Source organism: Callorhinus ursinus, unplaced genomic scaffold (assembly GCF_003265705.2).
Source record: "Callorhinus ursinus isolate GAN/ISIS: 27379988/994484 unplaced genomic scaffold, GSC_fseal_2.0 scaffold38, whole genome shotgun sequence".
NCBI classification, from domain to species: Eukaryota; Metazoa; Chordata; class Mammalia; order Carnivora; family Otariidae; genus Callorhinus; species Callorhinus ursinus.
The window spans coordinates 4829845-4850056 of NW_027397100.1; the positions used below are offsets into that span (position 1 = coordinate 4829845).

At 43.5% G+C, this 20212-nt stretch overlaps 1 protein-coding gene across 1 annotated transcript in view; it reads left to right on the top strand.

Moving 5' to 3' along the window:
* The window catches only part of PTPRT (protein tyrosine phosphatase receptor type T), a 1128529-nt gene that overhangs the window by 1099653 nt on the left and 8664 nt on the right, over positions 1-20212 (top strand). Inside the window, exons 29-31 of the mRNA XM_073880268.1 lie at positions 15813-15938; positions 16774-16937; positions 19801-19936. Coding sequence (XP_073736369.1) covers positions 15813-15938; positions 16774-16937; positions 19801-19936 — 426 coding nt within the window. The remainder of the gene's footprint in view (positions 1-15812; positions 15939-16773; positions 16938-19800; positions 19937-20212) is intronic.

The window sequence follows — 20212 nt, forward strand, 5'->3', positions numbered from 1 at the left end:
CTTTAATATGTTGAGATTTGTTCCCTCTAGATCTACTTTGTTGAGGTTTTTTTATCATGAATGGATATTGTACTTTATCAAATGTTTTTTTCTGCATCTATTTAAATAATTATATGGTTCTTATCCTCTTATTAATGTGATGTATCACATTCATTGATTTGCAAATATTAAACCACCCTTGCATCCTGGGAATAAATCCCACCTGATTTTTGTGAATGATTTTTTTAGTGTATTGTTGAATTCAGTTTGCTAGGATTTTGTTGAGGATTTTTGCATCTGTGTTAATCAGGGATATTGGCCTGTAGTTCTCTTTTTTTGTGGTTTCTTCATTTGCTTTTGGTATCAGGGTAATGCCAGCCTTATAGAATGAATTTGGAAGTTTTCCATCCTTTCCTACTTTTTGGAATATTTTGAGAATAGGTCTTAACTCTTCTCGAAATGTTTGGTACAATTCACTGTGAAAGCATCTGGTCCTGGGCTTTTGTTTGTTGGGAGTTTTTTGATTACTGGTTCAGTTTTCTGGCTGGTAATTGGTCTGTTCAAATTTTCTGTTTGTTCCTGTTTCAGTTTTGGTAGTTTACATGTTTCTAGGAATTTATCCATTTCTTCTACATTGTTCAATCTGTTGGCATATAATTTTTCATCATAGTCTCTTACAATCCTTTGTATTTCTGTGGTGTTGTTATTTCTCCTCTTTTGCTTCTAACTTTGAGGCTTTTTTTTTCTTTTGATGAGTCTGGCTAAATGTTTATCAATTTTGTTGATCTTTTCAAAGAACCAGCTTCTGGTTTCATTTTTTTAGTTTCTGTATCATGTATTTCTACTCTAATCCTTATGATTTCCTTCTGCTAGTTTGGGGTTTTGTTTTTTCTTCTTTTTCTAGTTCCTTTAGGTTGTAAGGTTGGGTTATTTCTTTGAGATTTTTCTTGCTTCCTGAGGTGGGTATGTATTTTCATGAACTTCCCTCTTAGAATAGCTTTTCCTGCATCCCAAGGGTTTTGGGCTGTTATGTTTTCAGTTTTGTTTGTTTCTGTGTACTTTTTTATTTGTTCTTTGGTTTCTTGGTTAAACCATTCATTGTTTAGTAGCATGTTATGTAACCTCCATGTTTTTGTAGTCTTTCCAGATTTTTACTTATGGTTGATCTCTAGTTTCATAGCATTGTGGTCAGAAAAGATACATGGTATGACTTTGATCTTTTTAAATTTGTTGTGGCTTGTTTTGTGGGCTAATATGTGATCTATTCTGGAGAATGTTCCATGTGCACTTGAAAAGAATGTATATTCTGCTGTTTTTAGAATAAAATGTTCTGACTATATCTGTTAAATACATCTGGTCTAGTGTGTCATTCAAACCCCCTTTTTGCTTGTTCGTTTCCTGTTTGGATGATCTGTCCATTGATACAAGTGGGGTGTTAAAGTCCCCTAGTATTACTGTATTATTATCAATTAGGTCCTTTATGTTTGTTATTGTTTTATGTTATTTGGGTGGTCCCATGTTGGATGCATATATATTTACAACTGTTATATCTTCTTGTTGGATTGTCCCCTTTATTATTATATAGTGCTCTTCTTTGTCTCTTTTTATTTGTTTTAAAGTCTATTTTGTCTGATATACGGATGGCTACCCTGGCTTTCTTTTGACACCCATTTGCATGATGTTTCTCCATCCCCTCACTTTCAATCTGTAGGTGTCTTTAGGACTAAAATGAGTCTCTTGTAGGCAGCATACAGATGGGTCTTCTTTCTTTATCCATTCCACCACCCTTTGTCTTTTGATTGGAGCATTAATCCATGTATAGTCAAAGTAATTATTGATATATATGTATGTATTGCCATTTTGTATTTGTTTTGTGGTTGGTTTTGTAGATTTTCTCTGTTTCTTTCTTCCCTGGCTCTCTTCTCTCACAATAAGTTGCTTTCTTTATGATATATTTGGATTCCCTTTTCTTTATTTTTTGCATATCTATTACTGCTTTTGATTTTTGATTTGTGGTTATCATTAGGTTTATATATGACATCTTCTACATATAACAGTCTATATTAAGGTGATGGTTGTTTAAGTTTGAACACATTCTTTACTCCTCTCCTCCCCACATTGTAAGTTATGGTGTCATACTTTACATCCTTTCATTTTGTGAGTCGTTTGACGGATTTTTACAGATATACTTATTTTTACTGCTTTTGTGCTTCCTACTTTTCTTACTCTTACTTATAGTCTCTCCTTTCCACCCAGTGAGTCCCCTTTAGCATTTCTTTAGGGCTGATTTAGTGGTCATGAACTCCTTTAGCTTTGGTTTGTCTGGGAAACTATTTCTCTCTCTTTCTGTCTGAATGATAGCCTTGCTGGATAGAGTATTCTGGGTGGCAGATTTTTCCATTCAGCACTTTGAATATATTATGCCACTCTCTTCTGGCATGCTAAAAGTTTCTGGTGAAAAATCTGCTAGCTTTATGGGTCTTCCCTTGTAAGTTACTTCTTTTGTCTTGCTGCTTTATCACTACTTTTTGTTGTTTTAATTAAATTACTAGGTGTCTTGGTGTGGTCCTCCTTGGGTTGATTTTGTTGGGGATCTCTGTGCCTCCTGGGTCTGGGTGTCTGTTTCCTTCACCAGATGAAGGAAGTGTTTAGCTATTATTTCTTCAAATAAATTTTCTGCACCCTTTTCTCTCTTCTTCTGTTGTTCCTCTTAAGTTTGATGGAGTTACTGAGTTCCCTAAGTCTATTTTTATTTTGTATAATTTTTTCTCCCACATGCTCAACTTGATTACTTTCCACGACTCTGTCTTCCAGGTTACTAATTAATTCATTCTTCTGCTTCCTCTAGCCTGTATTTATTCCATCTAGTATATTTTTAGTTTCATTTATTGTGTTCTTCACCTCTGATTTGTTCTTTTTTTATCTCATTGTTAAGGGCCTCATGGATGTCCTCCACTCTTTTCTCAAATCCAGTGAGTATCTTTATGACCATTACTTCAAATTCTGTATCAGGCATACTACCTATCTCTGTTTCACTTAGGTCTCTTCCTGTGGTTTTGTCCTGCTTTTTCATTTGGGACATATGCCTCTGTTTCCTAATTTTGTCTGCCTCTTTATGTCTGTTTCTCTGTGTTAGGAAAGTCAGCCCCATCTCTTATTCTTGAAAGTAGTGGGCAGGGCGAGCACTTTTAACAAGGTGGCACTGGTCCTTTGCCAGAGGGAATGTGTCTCCACTGCTGAGACTGGGGACAATCCACAAAGCACACACAGGCAGGGCACACAGTACCCACAAGTTGTGGGCACTGGTTCTTTTCCACAGGGGATAAGCCACTGCTGCTGAGACCAGGGTGGCTGGGGCTGTTGCACAAAGTGTGCATGAGTGGGGCATACAGTTTTAACAAGGTGCATGTGTCCTCTGCAGGTGACCAGCTTCTACCATTGCTGCCAAGACAAGCCTTACAAAGCACACAGTCAGAAGACACGGTGTTGGCAATATTTACAGGGTCTTCTCACTCTGGCAGATCTGCCCTTTCCAGTCATGTTTGCCTAATCACAGGGGAGCAGGGCTTGGTGTAAGCAAGTTAGGTAGTTAATGTGGGTGCTGCACTGGTTCCCACAGGTGGCCATGTGTTTATGTTGGGGGAGGGGTGGAGGAGGGAAATGACACCTGCCAGCTCCTTTGTTCCTGGAGGGGTCTCCCTGTGAACTCCACTCCTCTGGGACAAGCTCTGAGGTGAATAAATAACACTCCAACCCATAGGCCCCTGGCATTTTCAAACTGCTGCTTCTAGGCTGGATCTCTGTGGGCTGTTTGTTGTGCTGTCTCTTTAAGCCTGGAGACTCAGCTTCCTAACACCCTCTGGGCTTTCCCAGAGCCGAGCCTGCTGGTTTTTAAAATTCCAGGCTTTAAGTCCCCTCTAGTTGTAAGAACTCAGAAAATTCAGGTTGGTTTCCCGGCCAGATGCTATGAGGATTCACCTTCCCCATGCCGGCTCCCTGTTGGGATAGTTTGTTTCTCTCCCCTTTCCTCACCCATAGCTCCCTCCCAAGGTTGGCCTGTAAATCAGTTTAGCTCCTACCACATCTCCACCCTTCCTACCCTCTTCAGTGTGGCCTCTTCTCTACATTTAGTTGTGGAGTTTGTTCTACCAGTCTTCAGGTTATTTTCTGCATTATTTGCACTGATATGAGTGTTATCTAGTGGTATCCACAGGATGAGGTGAGGTTAGGGTCCTCCACCTTCCCTAGAAGTCCTTCCTGATCTCTTTCTCATGCCTGCCCTGAGACTTTGCCATCCACCCATTCTACTGTCCTTTGTAGATAGTCTAAACTCCTACCCTTCCTCCCTGGAAACAGACTCCGATGCAACTGTCATAAGTTAAGTTCCCCCAATACATAGCACATTATTCACCCTGTGGGGCTGTTGAGAGGCAGAATTGAGAAAGATGTGCTTTGATCACCAACCATGTGCCTTTCGCTCTCTGCCCCTTGCGTTGTACCTGCCACCTCGCCCTCAATCTGTCTTCCTTAGCTGGCCAATTATATGTTTTAAGTCTTTATAGAATTTAAAGGAATTTTATATCAGGGCACCTGGGTGGCTCAGTCAGTTAAGCATCTCCCTTCGGCTCGGGTCATGATCCCAGGTTCCTGGCATTCAGCCCCACATTGGGCTCTCTGCTCAGCGGGGAGCCTGCTTCTTCCTCTCCCTCTGCCTGCTGCTCCTCCTGCTTGTGTATACTCTCTCTGTGTCAAATAAATTAATTTTAAAAATAAGGGCATTTTATAATCACTGATCTAAATTTCGAAACCAATTCAGGTGACTTTCATATTTTTCTCTTAGAAATACTAATTCAACTTCACCTTTAAGTGGCCCAAGACTGATTTCCCCTACTATGAACCTTGATAAGTAAAGTCTTTCATTTCTGAAGCTGTGTTATTACTTGGCCTTTCCATTTTATCAAAGTATTATTTAATTAACAAAAGGCATAACTAAGGTACACTGAAATGTGCTTTTAAATTGTTTATTCCAAAAATAGGCCCATATCCTAGTTTTCATTCAACTCATCAGAGCATGTTTATTTCAGTGACTAACAAGCTTTCTGGTTCCATCAGCAAGAAAATGATGTTCAACAGTGAGGCTACCTCCACATTTGTTATATTTCACGTGTGAATTTGCACTCCCAAAGGACATCTTTTCATGGCCCAAACAGCTATGGAGATCACTAGGTGGAATAATGTATGTCATCTGTTCCAGGGCTGTCCACACATGCTTGGTTTAACTTGTTCTGGCAATAAATAGCAAAAGCCCCTCTGCTTTTCTGGAAGAAGTATGGGCATTTCTAAATCATATGCAGCAAATGGACTGGCTTCCCCTCCCAGGTGTGATCAGCAACATTGGCTGTATCTGCAATGGTGAAGCCTTCCCTTTGAGAAGGCAGTGTCATCCCTCCCCAGACTACTGGGTAAGAAATGGGAGTGGGGTGCCAGGACATGAAGTGGGAAAGGGCCACTGATCCAGACTCTAGGCTAGAGGATTGGAACCTATTCTTGGAGAAAGCCACTTCAAAAGGTTTTCAACTAAATTAAAAAAAAAAAAAAATGCCGAAGTTGCATTGAGTGTGCGTGCAGCCCCAGGTCAGCTGGGTTCTCATGGTCATAGAGGCAAGTGGGCCTCATTGAACCCCTGCCAATTTCCAGGGCCTTAAGAAACCCCAGGTCTCCTAGGAGCTTGGGAAGATGGCAGAGTAGGAGGACCCTGAGCTCACCCTGTCCCACATTTTCAACTAGGTATCCTCCACATCCCAAGTCAACAAATCAGAGAGTGATCCAAAGACTGGCAGAACAAACTTCACACCTAAATATAGACAAGAAGCTGCATCTGAAAGGTTAGGAAGTGATGTCAGAAAGGCAAAGGAAGACGGCCCTCAGAACAGAGGGAGCTGCATGTGCAGAGAGCAAAGAAATGAGCCCTGGCACTGGGGAACTCACCCAGGGAAGACTAAGCTCCATAACATTTGGCTTTAAAAACCAGAGGGGCCAGGGCGCCTGGGTGGTTCCATCAGTTAAGCATCTGACTTGGGATCCTGAGATCAAGCCCTGAGTCAGGCTCCACACGTGGAGCCTGCTTAAGATTCTCTCTCTCCCTCTCCCTCTGCCCCTCCCCACCCCTGCTTGTGCTCTCGCTCTAAAATACATATATATTTGTGTGTGTGTGTGTATATATATATAACATAAAAACCAGAGGGGCTGAATTTTGTGAGCTTTAAAAGTCAGCTGACTCAGCACTGGGCGAGCCAGGAGGATGAGTGAAAGCTGGGTCACCACCCTTAAAGAGACAGCAGCCTGCACTGAAAGGCAAATTAAAGTGGCAGTTTATAGAACATTGGGGCAAATGGGAAACAGATCTGTTCATACTAATTTTGGAGCGTATTGTGGGACTTCTCTGAAACTGAGGGAACTGGCAGGCACCATGTGCCTCCCCTGCCCACCAGCATAAATACAGAGCCACCTGTGAGAGGCAGGGCTGCAGAGACACTTGTGGCCAGGTACCACACCCCTGAGTTCTCCTGAGGACTCATCCACTCCAAGTGCGCTGGCCTCCACCCTAGACTCAGGGCAAATTTTGTTAAAGCTGTACATGTACCCCAACCAGCCAATAGGTGCACGGCAGCCTCAGTGTGTGAGGCACATCGCCGTGCCCCCAGCTGCCACTCTGTGCCATAACCAGCCACCGTCACATGCCATGCCCTGCTGCACACCCACAGCCACTATCACACACCAGGCCCAGCTGCAGCCAGCCACTTTCATGCACCACTCCCAGCCTGACACCCCTGGCAGCCCTGGCCCATGGTCCGCTCTGGCCTGGGCATGCAGCCCCAAGCTCCCACAGCATTTTGGGAGATCCAGCATAGGACTAGTGGCCCAGCAAAAATTTTGCTAACACCACTGGCCCATTCCCAAGTTCCCCGGCAGCACACCCCCCTGGAGCTACCACCAGAGAGCAAGCACAGACCACAACAGGCAGAGAGTCAGCGCAGACAACTGCACTGAAAGGAAATCTGACCCAGACACAACAGCACAGCATAAGCAACAAATATAGGAAACTCTCCTTAAGTGCCACATTCTGGTGAACAGGGGATGCTGCACTACAGGGCACTCCAGACCTCTTCATAATATCACTGCTTCGAAAAACAGGAGACACAGCTGACTTCCTTAACACAGAGAAACAGACACAAAGAGGCAGACAAAATGAGGAGACACGGAAATTTATCCCAAATGAAAGAACAGGGCAAGGTCACAGCCAGAGATCTAAGCAAAACAGATATAAGTAACAAACCTAATAGAAAATTTAAAGCAATGATCATAAGAATACTCACGGGACTTGAGAAAACAGTGGAGGACATCAGTGAAATATTTAACACAGAGGTAAGGAATAACATAGAGATAACGGGCTAAGTAAATGAAATGAGAAAGATGCTTGATGGAATAAATATAAGGATGGAAGAAGCAGAGAAATGAATTACTGACTTAGAAGACAGATTATTGGAAAATAATCAAACTGAACAAAAGAGAAAAAAGTTATGCAAAACAAGAAAACTTAGAGAACTGACTCCATCAAACATAATAACATTCATATTATGGGGGTCCCAGAAGAAGAGAGAAGGGGGAACAGAAAATTTATTTGAAGTCATAGCTGGAAATGTGGGGAAGGAAACAGATACCCAGATCCTGGAGGTACAGAGAACTCCCATCAAAATCAACAAAAGCAGATCCACACTACGACATACTGTAATTAAAATGGCAAAATAATGGTGATGAAGGAAAAACATTAAAAACAACAAAGCAAAAGAAGACAGTTACATACAAAGGAAATCCCAAAAGGCTAGCAGCAGCTTTTTCAGCAGAAACTTTGCAAGCAAGAAAGCAGTGGCATGATATATTCAAAGTGCTGTATGGGCAGAGCCCACAGCCAAGAATATTCTATCCAGCAAGGCTATCATTCAGAATAGAAGGAGAGATAAAGAGTTGCCAAGACAAACCAAAACTAAAGGAGATCTTGACCACTAAAGGAGCTCTGCAAGAAATATTAAAGGGGATTCTTTGAGTGGAAAGGAGAGAACAAAAGTGACAGTATAAAGGTAGGAAACACAAAAGCAGTGAAAAATGAATATTTCTGGCAAAAATCAGTCAAGGGACTCAAAATAAAAGGATGTAAAATATGACAACATATACGTAAAATGTGGGGAGGAGTAAAGAATGGGTTCAAACTTAAATGACCATCAATTTAATATAGACTGCTATATGCAGAAGAGGTTGTATACAAGCCTAATAGTAACCAAAAAATAAAAAATCAATAACAAATATGCAAAAAACAAAGAGAAAGGAATCCAAGTATATCACTAAAGAAAATCACACCAGATCAGAGAAATCTTCAGAAACAACTGCAAAACAAGTAATAAAATGACAATAAATACATATCAGTAGTTACTTTGGATATGAATGTACTAAATGCTCTGATCAAAAGACACAAAGTGACAAAGGGATAAAAAAAAAAGAAGACCCATCTATTTGCTGCTTACAGGAGACTCCTTTTAGTCCTAAAGACACCTGCAGATTGAAAGTGAGGGGATGGAAAAATATCTATCATGCAAAATGGATGTCAAAAGAAAGCCAGGGTAGCAATTCTTATTTTGGACAATATAAACATTAAAACAAAGACCATAACAAGACACAAAGACACTATGTAATAATAATGGGAACAATCCAACAAGAGATAAGAATTGTAAACATATATGCAGCCAACATGAGACCACCCAAATACATAAAACAATAACAAACAAAGAGGAACAAATTGATAACATTACAATAATCGTAGGAGACTTTAATACCCCACTTACATCAACGGACAGATCATCCAAACAGAAAATGAACAAGGAAACAGTGCGTTTGAATATCACACTAGACCAGATGTATCTATCAGATATATTCAGGATGTTGCATTCTAAAACAGCAGAATATACATTCTTTTCAAGTGCACATGGAACATTCTCCAGAATAGATCACATATTAGCCCACAAAACAAGCCTCAACAAATCAAGCATCTTTTCTGACCACAATGCTATGAATCTACAAATCAACCATAGGTAAAAATCTGGAAAGACCACAAATACATGGAGGTTAAATAACACGCTACTAAACAATGAATGGATCAACCAAGAAATCAAAGAAGAAATCAAAAAGTACATGGAAACAAAAATGAAAACATAATGGTCCAAAACTTCTGAGATGCAGCAAATGCTGTTCTAAGAGGGAAGTTTATAGCAATACAGGCCAATCTCAAGAAGCAAGAAAAATCTCAAATAAACAACCTAGCCTCATCCCTAAAGGAGCTAGAAAAAGAACAACAAAACCTAAGAACCAGCAGCAGGATGGAAATAATAAAGATTAGAGCAGAAATAAATGTTACAGAAACTAAAAAAAACATTTGAACAGATCAATGAATCCAGGAGCTGATTCTTTAAAAAAAATCAATAAAATTGATAAACTTCTAGACAGACGTACCAAGGGAAAAAAGGACCCAAATAAATAAAATCACTAATGAGAGGAGAAATAACCAACACCACAAAAATACAATCATAAGAGAATATGATAAAAAAATATATATGCCAACAAATTGGGCAACCTAAAATAAATGGATAAATTCCTAGAAACATGTAAACTACCAAAACTGAAGCAGGAAAAATGAAAAACTTAATTAAGACAATAACCAGCAGAGAAACTGAATCAGAATCAAAACACTCCCAACAAACAAAAGCCCAGGACCTTCACAGGAGAATTCTACCAAACATTTAAAGAAGAATTAATACCTATTCTTTTTAAACTATTATCAAAAAATGGAAAAGGAAGGAAAACTTCCAAATCCACTCTAAGAGGCAGCATTACCCTGATACCAAAACCAGACAGAGACACCAGAAAAAAGAGAACTACAGACCAATATCTCTGATGAACATAGAAGCAAAAATTCTCAACAAAATACTAGCAAACTGAATCCAACAATACATTAAAAGAATCATTCACCCTGATCAAGTGGGACTTATTCCTGGATTGCAAGGGTAGTTCAATATTCACAAATCAATTGATGTGACATATCAATAAGGGAAAGAATGAGAACCATACAATCATTTCAATAGACAAAGAAAAAGCATTTGACAAACTACCATTCATGATAATAACCTCAGCAAAGTAGACTAAGAGAAAACATATCCCAAAATAGTAAAGGCCTTATATGAAAAACCCACAGCTGACATCACACTTAAAGGAAAAACCTGAGAGCTTTTCCCCTAAGGTCAAGAACAAGACAAGAATGTCCACTCTACCACTTTTATTCAACACAGTACTGGAAGTCCTAGCCACAGCAATCACACAACAAAAGAAGTAAAAGGCATCCAAATCTGTAAGGAAGAAGTAAATCTTTCGCTATTTGCAGGTGACATGATACTATATAGAGAAAACCCAAAAGACTCTACCAAAAACCTGCTAGAACAAATTCATCAATGTCGCACGACATGAAATCAATGGACAGAAATCTGTTACATTTCTATACACCAATAATGAAAGAGCAGAAAGACAAATTAAGAAAACAATCCCATTTACAATTGCACCCAAAATAAAATACCTAGGAATGAACCTAACCAAAGAGGGTGAAAGACCTCTCATCTGGCAACCGTAAAACACTCATGAAAGAAATTGAAGATGACACAAAGAAATGGAAAGATATTCTGCATTCATGGATTGGAAGAACAAATATTGTTAAAATGTCTATAGTACCTAAAGCAATGTACACATCTAATGCAACCCCTATCAAAATACCAACAGCAATTTTCACAGAACTAAAACAAACAATCCTAAAATTTGTATGGAACCACAAAAGACCCCACCCCAATAGTCAAAGCAATCTTGTAAAAGCAAAGCAAAGCTGGAGGCATCACAACTCCAGACTTCATGTTATATTACTAAGCTGTAATAATCAAAACAGATGGTACTGGTACAAAAATAGACACAGAGATGGATAGAACAGAATAGAAAATCCAGAAATAAGCCCACAATTATATGGTCAATTAATCTTCAACAAAGCAGGAAAGAATATCCAGTGGTGAATAGGATAGTCTCTTCAACAAATGGTGTTGGGAAAACTGGACAAAAACATGCAAAAGAATGAAACTCGACCACTTTATTACACCACAGGCAAAATTAACTTCAAGTTTGATTAAAGACCTAAATTTGAGACAAGAAATCATAAATATCCCAGAGGAGAACGCAGGCAGTAACTTCTTTGACATCAGCCATAGCAACTTCTTTCTAGATAGGTTTCCCGAGGCAAGGGAAACAAAAGCAAAAAGAAACTACTGGGACTTTATCAAAATAAAATGCTTCCGCACAGCAAAGGAAACAGTCAACAAAACTGAAAGACAATCTATGGAATGGGAGAAGATATTTGCAAATGACTCATCCGATAAAGGTTTAGTATCCAGAACATATAAAGAACTTATAAAACTCAACTCCCCCAAAAAATCCAATTAAAAATGGGCAGAAGACATGAATAGATATTTCTCCAAAGACATACAGATGACCAACAGACACATGAAAAGTGCTCATCATCACTCATCATCCAGAAAATGCAAATCAATCTACCTACTGTGAGATATCCCCTCACAGCTGTCAGAATGGCTAAAATCAACAACACAAGAAACAACAGATGCTGATGAGGATGTGAAGAAAGGAGAACCCTCTTGCATCATTGGAGAGAATGCAAACTGCTGCAGCCACTGTGGAAAACATACCAAAGTTCCTCAGAAAGTTAAAAATAGAACAGCCCTACAACCCAGCAATCACACTACTGGGTATTTACCCAAAGAATAGAGAAAACACTAATTCCAAAGGATACATGCACCCGTATGTTTATAGCAGCACTATCTACAATAGTCAAGATATGGAAGCAGCCCAAGTGTCCACCAAATGATCAATGAATAAAGATGTGGTGTAGATACACAACGGAATATTATTCTGCCATAAAAAAGAATGAAATCTTGCCATTTGCAATGACATGGATGGAGCTAGAGAGTACTATGCTAAGCAGAATAAGCCAGAGAAAGACAAATACCATATGATTTTACTCATATGTGGAATTTAAGAAAAAAAAAAAGCAAAGGGAAAAAATAAGAAAGAGAGACAAATCAAGAAACAGACTCTTAACTACAGAGAACTGATGGTTACCAGAGGGAAGTGGGGGGGGGCAGAGGGGTGGGTGAAAAGGGGGGTGGGGATTAAGGAGGCCACATGTGATGAGCACTGGGTGAGGTGTGGAAGTGCTGAATCATTATATTGTATACCTGAAACTAATATAACACTGTGTGTTAACTGGAATCCAAAAAAAAAAACAAAACTAATTGACAGCTTTAAAAAAAGAAAGAAACCATAAGCCTCCCTCCCCACGATTTCTGTCAATCACTGGTACTAACGTGCTCACAGGCTCCTCGGTTCACACATGTAACCTCCGCCCCTTTCTGTGTCACCTAGGTAACAAAGCTCAATTCCGCCCTGGTTTTTACAAGAAACCACCATGGGCATTGAGCCTTATACATATTATTATAAATTTACTGAATATTTAGGAGGTTGGAGGGACCACATGATTCATTGAGTCACCTTCCACCCTTTCACTGGTTCTCCTATGCTCCCAACCTTTCTCATCGCCTGGGTCCCTCTTAATAGCCCACAGCTCTCTCTCCTTGGACATGAACAACAGTGTCCCCATGTCCAGGATGCTGCCCACCTCCACTGCTACCCCAAGCTGGCTGAGAAGGAATTTTCACAAGGTCAGTCCTATGGGTATTATCCTAAGGAGAAATTTTCATAAGGGATACTAATGGGGGGGGCCTTCACTTTATCCCCCTTGTTTGAGTGACCGTCCCCTGCACTGCCTGCTTATGATAGCTCACATTGATTGAGTACACACGAAAGATCTCTGTGCTGCTAAGTAACACATTAAAATTCCCAACCACTCATAACCCAGAGCAGCTATAAGATGTGGCCAAGTCACTCAGCTAAAAGGCATCAGGGCTGGGATTTGAACCCAGGGTGCTTCAAGTGGGAGCCCCATTACCTTTAGCTATACTACGGACACAGGCCAAAATGGCAGTGCCCACCGAGACACCATCCCAGTACTTGGACACCAGGACAGCCTTGAGCTAAACCACAGAGGACACTTCTTGTTGGTGAGAATCATTTCCAAGCCCTAAAGGATCACTGGGAACAGAACACTGGCTTCCCCCATCTTTCTCCTGTTTCCCATACCTGGACTATGTAGGACATCCATGGCTGTGGGGAGACCTGATGATGCTTGGCAGCTCCAGCACCCCGTTTGTGCACACATCACTGGGCTGGATGTCGCCATGCTGCTGCTGCCACCTCCGGTCTCATGAATCCTCCCATCCTCAAGTGGGAGGATGGCTCCGATTTAGGATTAGAAGAACCCGGCACCCTTCCGCAGCCCTCTGGGCATCATGGGAGAGTGACCTGGAAAATCGAATGCAGAGAAGTGTCCCGAAATATAGGAGTCTTGTTTGAGGCACAGTAGAACCTATTAGCTTGAGAAATTGGTCTGGAAATCTTATTAAAAGAGACAAATCATTCCACCTTCTCTCTGGACTGAAAATATTGGGGGTAATAGACTTTTTCCCTGATGCCTGGGACCCATGTACCTCATGTCAGAATCACAGCTAACCTCTGGCAAGGCTCAATTCAATGCAGGTGATGAAGGCTATTATTTTTTTTAATGGGCAGTCAGATTAATTCTGATTTCTTTGGCTAGCCACCGCCTTACCTCTACCAGTCCTCATTACTGTGAAGGTTGCAAGCCAGAAGAGCCAATGGCAAAGAGAAATCAAGTTCAGATTGTGGGTTTGTCATTATTGCACAGCTCAGCAGATAACTGTCCAGCACCGCCACCATGCACGCACACCCAGGTCCTTTCTCAACGTGCCCAATTAACCCATGATGGACACAGGAAAGCAAGGCACCATTGCATTATGAAACCTAGCCTTGCTCATCTTTGCTATTTAAGAGGAATGATAAGAAGAATCTTTCAAATGTATGTGTTAGCTATTTATCATTATGTTGGTTATGTTTGCTGGACACTGATATGTTCCAGAATAATGTGACTCATTGGAATTTAGTGGATGCTTATTCCATGCCTGGCACTGTGCAAAAGGCTTTCTTCACATGTGTCATCTCCTTACATGTCCTTGGAACAACCCTGTAGGTCAAGGGTTGGCAAACTTGCTCTGTAAAGGATCAGAAATATTTTAGGTTTTGCAGGCTACTTTGGGTTATGCAAGGTATTCTCAATTACTCAAATCTGCCGTTGTAGTTTGAAAGCAACCACAGACAACACATAAATGAGTAAGTATGGCTATATTTCAATAAAACTATATTTACAGAATAAGCCAACTGGCCAGGCTTAGCCTGTAAGCCGTCATGCGAACATGTTATTCCCAAGCTGGAATTTGGGCTCTTTTCTCTCTCCTATATCCTCCTTCTTCCTCCCTGCTCTTCCATTCTGGTTCTAGTTCTGGAGGAAAGATAGAATAAAAAGTTGTTTTTGCATGTGACTGGCCAGGGACAGTTGGCTGATCTCAACCAGAGGGAGAAGGATCATTTTCATGAAGATCCTGCATCCACGGTGGCCATGGGGGGGGGCATCAGATATCCCTGGGAAATCCCCAGATTTCTCAACTCTGGGGCTATAGACCTGGACGGGGTCTATCTCCACGCCCCTTCAAAACTGGGGATTTGAGGAAGCCTGCTTTGCCCCTCTCTGAGCCATAACCCCTGCCACCTACCTGAATATTCTTTCATCAACAGATAGAGGGGAATAAATTACTGTCTCACCTTGATGGTGCTATAAATGTAGGGAGCAATTTAGGATCTTAAGCCAGAGTTTCTCAATCTCTGCTCTATTGGTATCATGTAGGATGGTTAGCAGCATCCTGGCCTCTACATGCTAGATGCCCATAGCAACCCCCAAGTGTGACCTTCCAAAATGTCTCCCGACATTGCCAAATGTCCCCCAGCTGACAAAACCACCTCTGGCTGAAAACCACTATCTTTGGTCAAAGGGCAACCACAGCCTTTTGCCCTCAGCTGTAGGTTCTAACTCCCAATTCCAGAAAAATAGGAAAGATCACAGGCAGGATTTCTCAGCACCATGTCACATGATCTCTGGTGCAAGGTAAGCATAACTGTCCCCATCTTACGTAGGAGAAAACAGGCCTGGGTCACAGCAAGTGAGCAGCAGAGCCAGGATGGGGACCCAAGCCTGTCGGATGCCAAGGCCTATGTGTTTCTTAAACTAGTGATGATCTGATGATGAGAGGGACACTGGGAAGGTTTTTCCGGAATGGGGAAGTTTGTCTGGGTTCGCATTGAACTAGAGACTGTACTTGCTCTTCCTAATCCTGCCAGCATTTCAAGGGAGGTATTATTCCCCCTTGCTTTACAGAGGAGGAAACTGAGGCCCAACAACCCTAACAAATGGTTTGAAATCAACATAGCAAAGATTTTTAAGTCCACGGTTTCTGTGTTCAGAGCTTTGACTTTTCAACAACAAACATGGGTGGCTGCTCCCCAACGGGGAAGTGGGGTCAAGTTTCTCACCTACTACTCTACCTTCCTAGCCAGCATGTTCTGCAGGCAGTAGGAAAGGGCCTGGTGATAAATGAGTCCAACGCCCGCCACCCCTCCCTCGGACTCTCTCTCTGACCTCTCCCTTGCCCCAGCTCTGTATGCAGTACTGGCCTGAGAAGACTGCAGGGTGCTACGGGCCCATCCAGGTGGAGTTCGTGTCTGCAGACATCGACGAGGACATCATCCACAGAATATTCCGCATCTGTAACATGGCCCGGGTAAGCATCCAGCCTGCCTCGGCTTCCTGTGCCGCTCCTCCCCAGCCCAGACAGAGGCGGTCCCCAGCCAGCCAGGAGTCTGTGCTGTGCTCTCCTGATCATCCCATCCTTGGGGAAGTGATGCTTCTGCCGATTCTGGCTTCAGACCCAACAATGGCTCCAGCGCTCAGAGACGCACGGGGAAACCTCCAGCCTGCCATCTGTCTCTTTCCTGACACGCTGTCTTATAGTCAGAACTTCTCAGAAATCAGTGCTTCCCACTGTGCTGTGCTGTTTTGGCATGAGGTGACGGGGTCTTTGATTGGATCCAGTAAGCTTTGGGCTAGACCCTGAGAACACCAAGAGGGAAAATAATTAGTTGCTTCCGTAGAAATTCACTGGCCAGGTGGAGGAGAAGTGGGTGGGAGGGAGCAGATGAGTAGTCTATGAAATGGCTAAAGAACGACTTTGGTCTTTACTGGGGGTCCCAGGGTGAACAAAAACTCCATCTCTGCCCTCAGTTCACTGTCCAATGGGAAGGTGAGCTATGTTCTGGCACGTGAACCTTGGGGGGAGAGATGAATTCTCCCCCAGTAGAGTCAGGGAAGGCTTTTCCTAGAGAAAGGGACATTTGAATTGGGTTTTGGAAACCAGTAGTTTTCCAGGGAGAAAGGGGGGTGCAGGGAAGTCATGGCAGGAGAATCCACGTGCACAAAGGTAGAAAGAGGAGTGTGTCCCCATGGAGACACAGCGTTGACCCCATTCGGTCTGTCTCCCACTCCAGTGCTGCAGCCCCAGGGCCTGTGAAGGGCTTGCATCCCTGGCAGAACAGCCCTAACGGCCTCTCTGTTCTCAGCCTCAGGATGGGTATCGTATAGTCCAGCACCTCCAGTACATTGGCTGGCCCGCCTACCGGGACACACCCCCCTCCAAGCGCTCTCTGCTCAAAGTGGTCCGACGGCTGGAGAAGTGGCAGGAGCAGTACGACGGGAGGGAGGGGCGCACCGTGGTCCACTGCCTGTGAGTGCTATGGAGGGTTCTCTGGGGGCGGGTGACTGGTATCTGTCCTGGAGGATGCCACTGACCATGGGCATGCCTGGCCATACCACATCTCAACATCCCTTAAAACCCCAGGGGTGTGTATTCAAGAAATTACAATCTTTCATGGACTGGGGTTGCCCGTCTGTTGCCCTGAACTAACCAAGGTTATGTGACATGTTATTGATGCAAAACCTGGTGGCCTTTCACAAACATCGGGGGCGGGCAGGCTGCACCCCAGCACTCACAGTAGGGAGGTAAGCTCCACTCCCCCACAGGAGGCACGATGTGTCCTGTTAGTTGCAAGAAAGCTAGGACAAAGTGGGTTCCACTGACCAGACCCTCCAATTAGTTCCTAAAGAAGGAAAAGAAGAAAGAGAGGGACAGGTGTTGATTGATGCCAGACATTTTAAGTGAATCGTAAAATTAAAATACCATCTGCGAGGTAGGTGTTATCATGTAGTAAAAAACAGGCACAGACAGGGGAAGGGACCGGGCAGTTAAGAGAGGAGCTTTGATTTAAAGCCACTGGCCTCCAAGCTAATGTGCCATCTGCTAACCCACACTGCCTCTGAGTAAACCAAAGGACCCATCCACCACGTCACCTTGTGGGGTCATCTCTTGCTATGGGCATAGTGGGTACGCAGGGACACGAGGAGCCTGTGGGGCAGATCGATGGCTATGAAGAGCCCTGGGAACACTGTTCCCACAGCTCAGTGGGCTCAGGTGGGCTGTGTTTATACTTCCACTGCTGGGGCATGCTGGAATCTCTACCACCTATCTTAGAATGGGCGTGGCTGGGGCACAGGGGTTCGCAAATAGACCTTGATGCCCAGTGGAGGTCAGGACCCTTAGGGGACTGGGGCTGACAAGCTGTCATCAAGAAAGTCACTTAATTGAGTGAGCCTCAGTGTCCTCATCCATCCAGTGGGTATGTTGAATTAGGTCATCTTAAGACCCTATCGTGCTTTGGTAGGAAATAGAGAACAAATACAGTTCATCTACCAACATACAGACCCACAATATCATGGTAGCAAATATGCACCTGTTGTAAAAGTGATTACTTCCGAGAACCTGTGTCAGACCCTGCCAGAGGAGTATAAAATGACCTCAGAGAAGGATCCTGCAAAGATCTCGGACCCAGAACACATGTGCAGCCCCAGCCATAACAGCCGTGTGTGCAACATCTGACTGACAACCGTCGCTTTGCTGCCTACAATGTGGAGGTTGTGGGGAGGTGACTGAGCGGGCCCTACTCTCTCAAAATGTCGTGTCAGAGGACTTGGGAGCAAGCTCTTCCCTTTTCAGAGTAAATATTTCTGGAGCCAGCAGAGGCATTAATAACACCTTACTGACCTCAGAATCGAGTTCAGTCTTTACAAAACCAGCTTATTATTCCCACCTTTCAAACAAGTGGTGCATTCACATGTCAGGAAAACCAGACAGGCACGCGCACACACAGCTTAAGGCCACCACCTATCACAATCCTTTCTTCTCCAAGGACGCAAATCACAAACCAGGGACCAGGAAGATGCTGTGAGCTGTGTCACGCTGATGGGCGCTATCAGCCAAACCAAGCTGGTTCTGCCCACATCCCAGAACCTGGCAAATGGTTCTCTGCCAACGAGCCCCTGCCCCCTTCAGGTCCCTCCCGCACACTCAGGTGGCCTCCCCTGTAGCACACAGCCACAACCGTCCCCATCCGGTCTCAGTCCACCAGGCCCTGGGACACCTGTGCCCACTTACCTCTTCCTCTTGCTTCGGGTTCCTGCTGTACCTCCTTCTGGGTGGGGGGGGGTCCGTTCTTCCTCCTCTGCAGGTGATTGTTTTTTAGCCCAATTTTTGGGAGAAGTACTTTTTTATCCAGGTCCCCCCTCACCAAGGTGACCCACAGTTTGAGCCCAAGTAAAGCACAGGCATGTCCTCTTACCAACGGGGACCATGGCATCCTCGGAGGCCAGACACAAGAGACGCCAAATGCAGGCACTGGCCAGTGAGTGGAGGGCAACTGTCTGTACCCAACACATCTGCTTGTTGGGTGTCCTGTAGATAAAACATCTGGGAAACCGAGCACCTTAGTTTCCATCCAGATGTTCTTTAGACATAGGCCATTACATGCAATCATTAGCTGCTCTTGGCAACACGCCCAGGAGTTCCAAATCAGGCAGATTCCTAAAGGGACTTTCTGTAAATACTTGGAGGGGTGTTTCCATGAACAGAAATTATGGAGCACCGGAAAGGAGAGACAGAGAGGTGACCTGCCAGGAGCCCTGAGCTCTGCTCTCCCAATCGACAGGGTCTTGCTTAAACCAGGGTGCCCAGAGACCTATCATTTCAGGATAGAACATCTCAGACCCACCCAGCCCCACCTCCAAACCTAGGCTGGCTGACCTGAGGCTGTTTCTGTCCTTAGTGGATGGAAAGAACTAGAATGAAAACCACCTGGAACCTTCCACGGTCTTCACTGGATGTGTAGGTGGACCCAGAGCCTCCTTTTGGACAAGGATGCAGGCACCACACGTACAAAGACACCGTCACACTATTTGGGTCAGTGTGCCATGGGTGACTTTAACATGCTCATAGAACCAAGGAAACATCGGGCTAATTGAATTCTCAAAGAGCATCTAGTCCAACCCCTCCATTATATGAATAGGAAAAGACTTGCCCAAAGTCAAAGCAGGTTCATGGCACCAGCAGAACTCAAATCACTGAGGCTTTCGCCATAGCCTGACTTTTGCACGTACTGGGCCAGCCACTGCCCACTACTTCTGATGTGGTTTTAGGATCATCAGGTGCCTGGGGGGTACCCAAGCATATTCACTCACCTCTGTCACTCTGTGTCTAGAAATGGGGGCGGCCGCAGTGGGACCTTCTGTGCCATCTGCAGTGTGTGTGAAATGATCCAGCAGCAAAACATCATTGACGTGTTCCACATTGTGAAAACGCTGCGTAACAACAAATCCAACATGGTGGAGACCCTGGTGAGTGTCCCAGGAGGCTTCTCCCATGGTGGGGGACTGACCCTAGTTCCCTGATCTGGAGAAGACAGCCTCAGATAGTAAAAACACCCAACAGCTGGCTGCGTACAGAGTCCTGACGGGCCACAGCCTTGGTACACAGTTATTTCCTGCAAGGCAGCCCAAATACTCATCCTGATACACTAATCCTGATACCACGAATTCCGGCTTAGGGGAAGGGATTCTGGCTTAGGAGAGTGTGCATTGTATTTTCAATTCAGTCCAATCCTTTCTAATTAA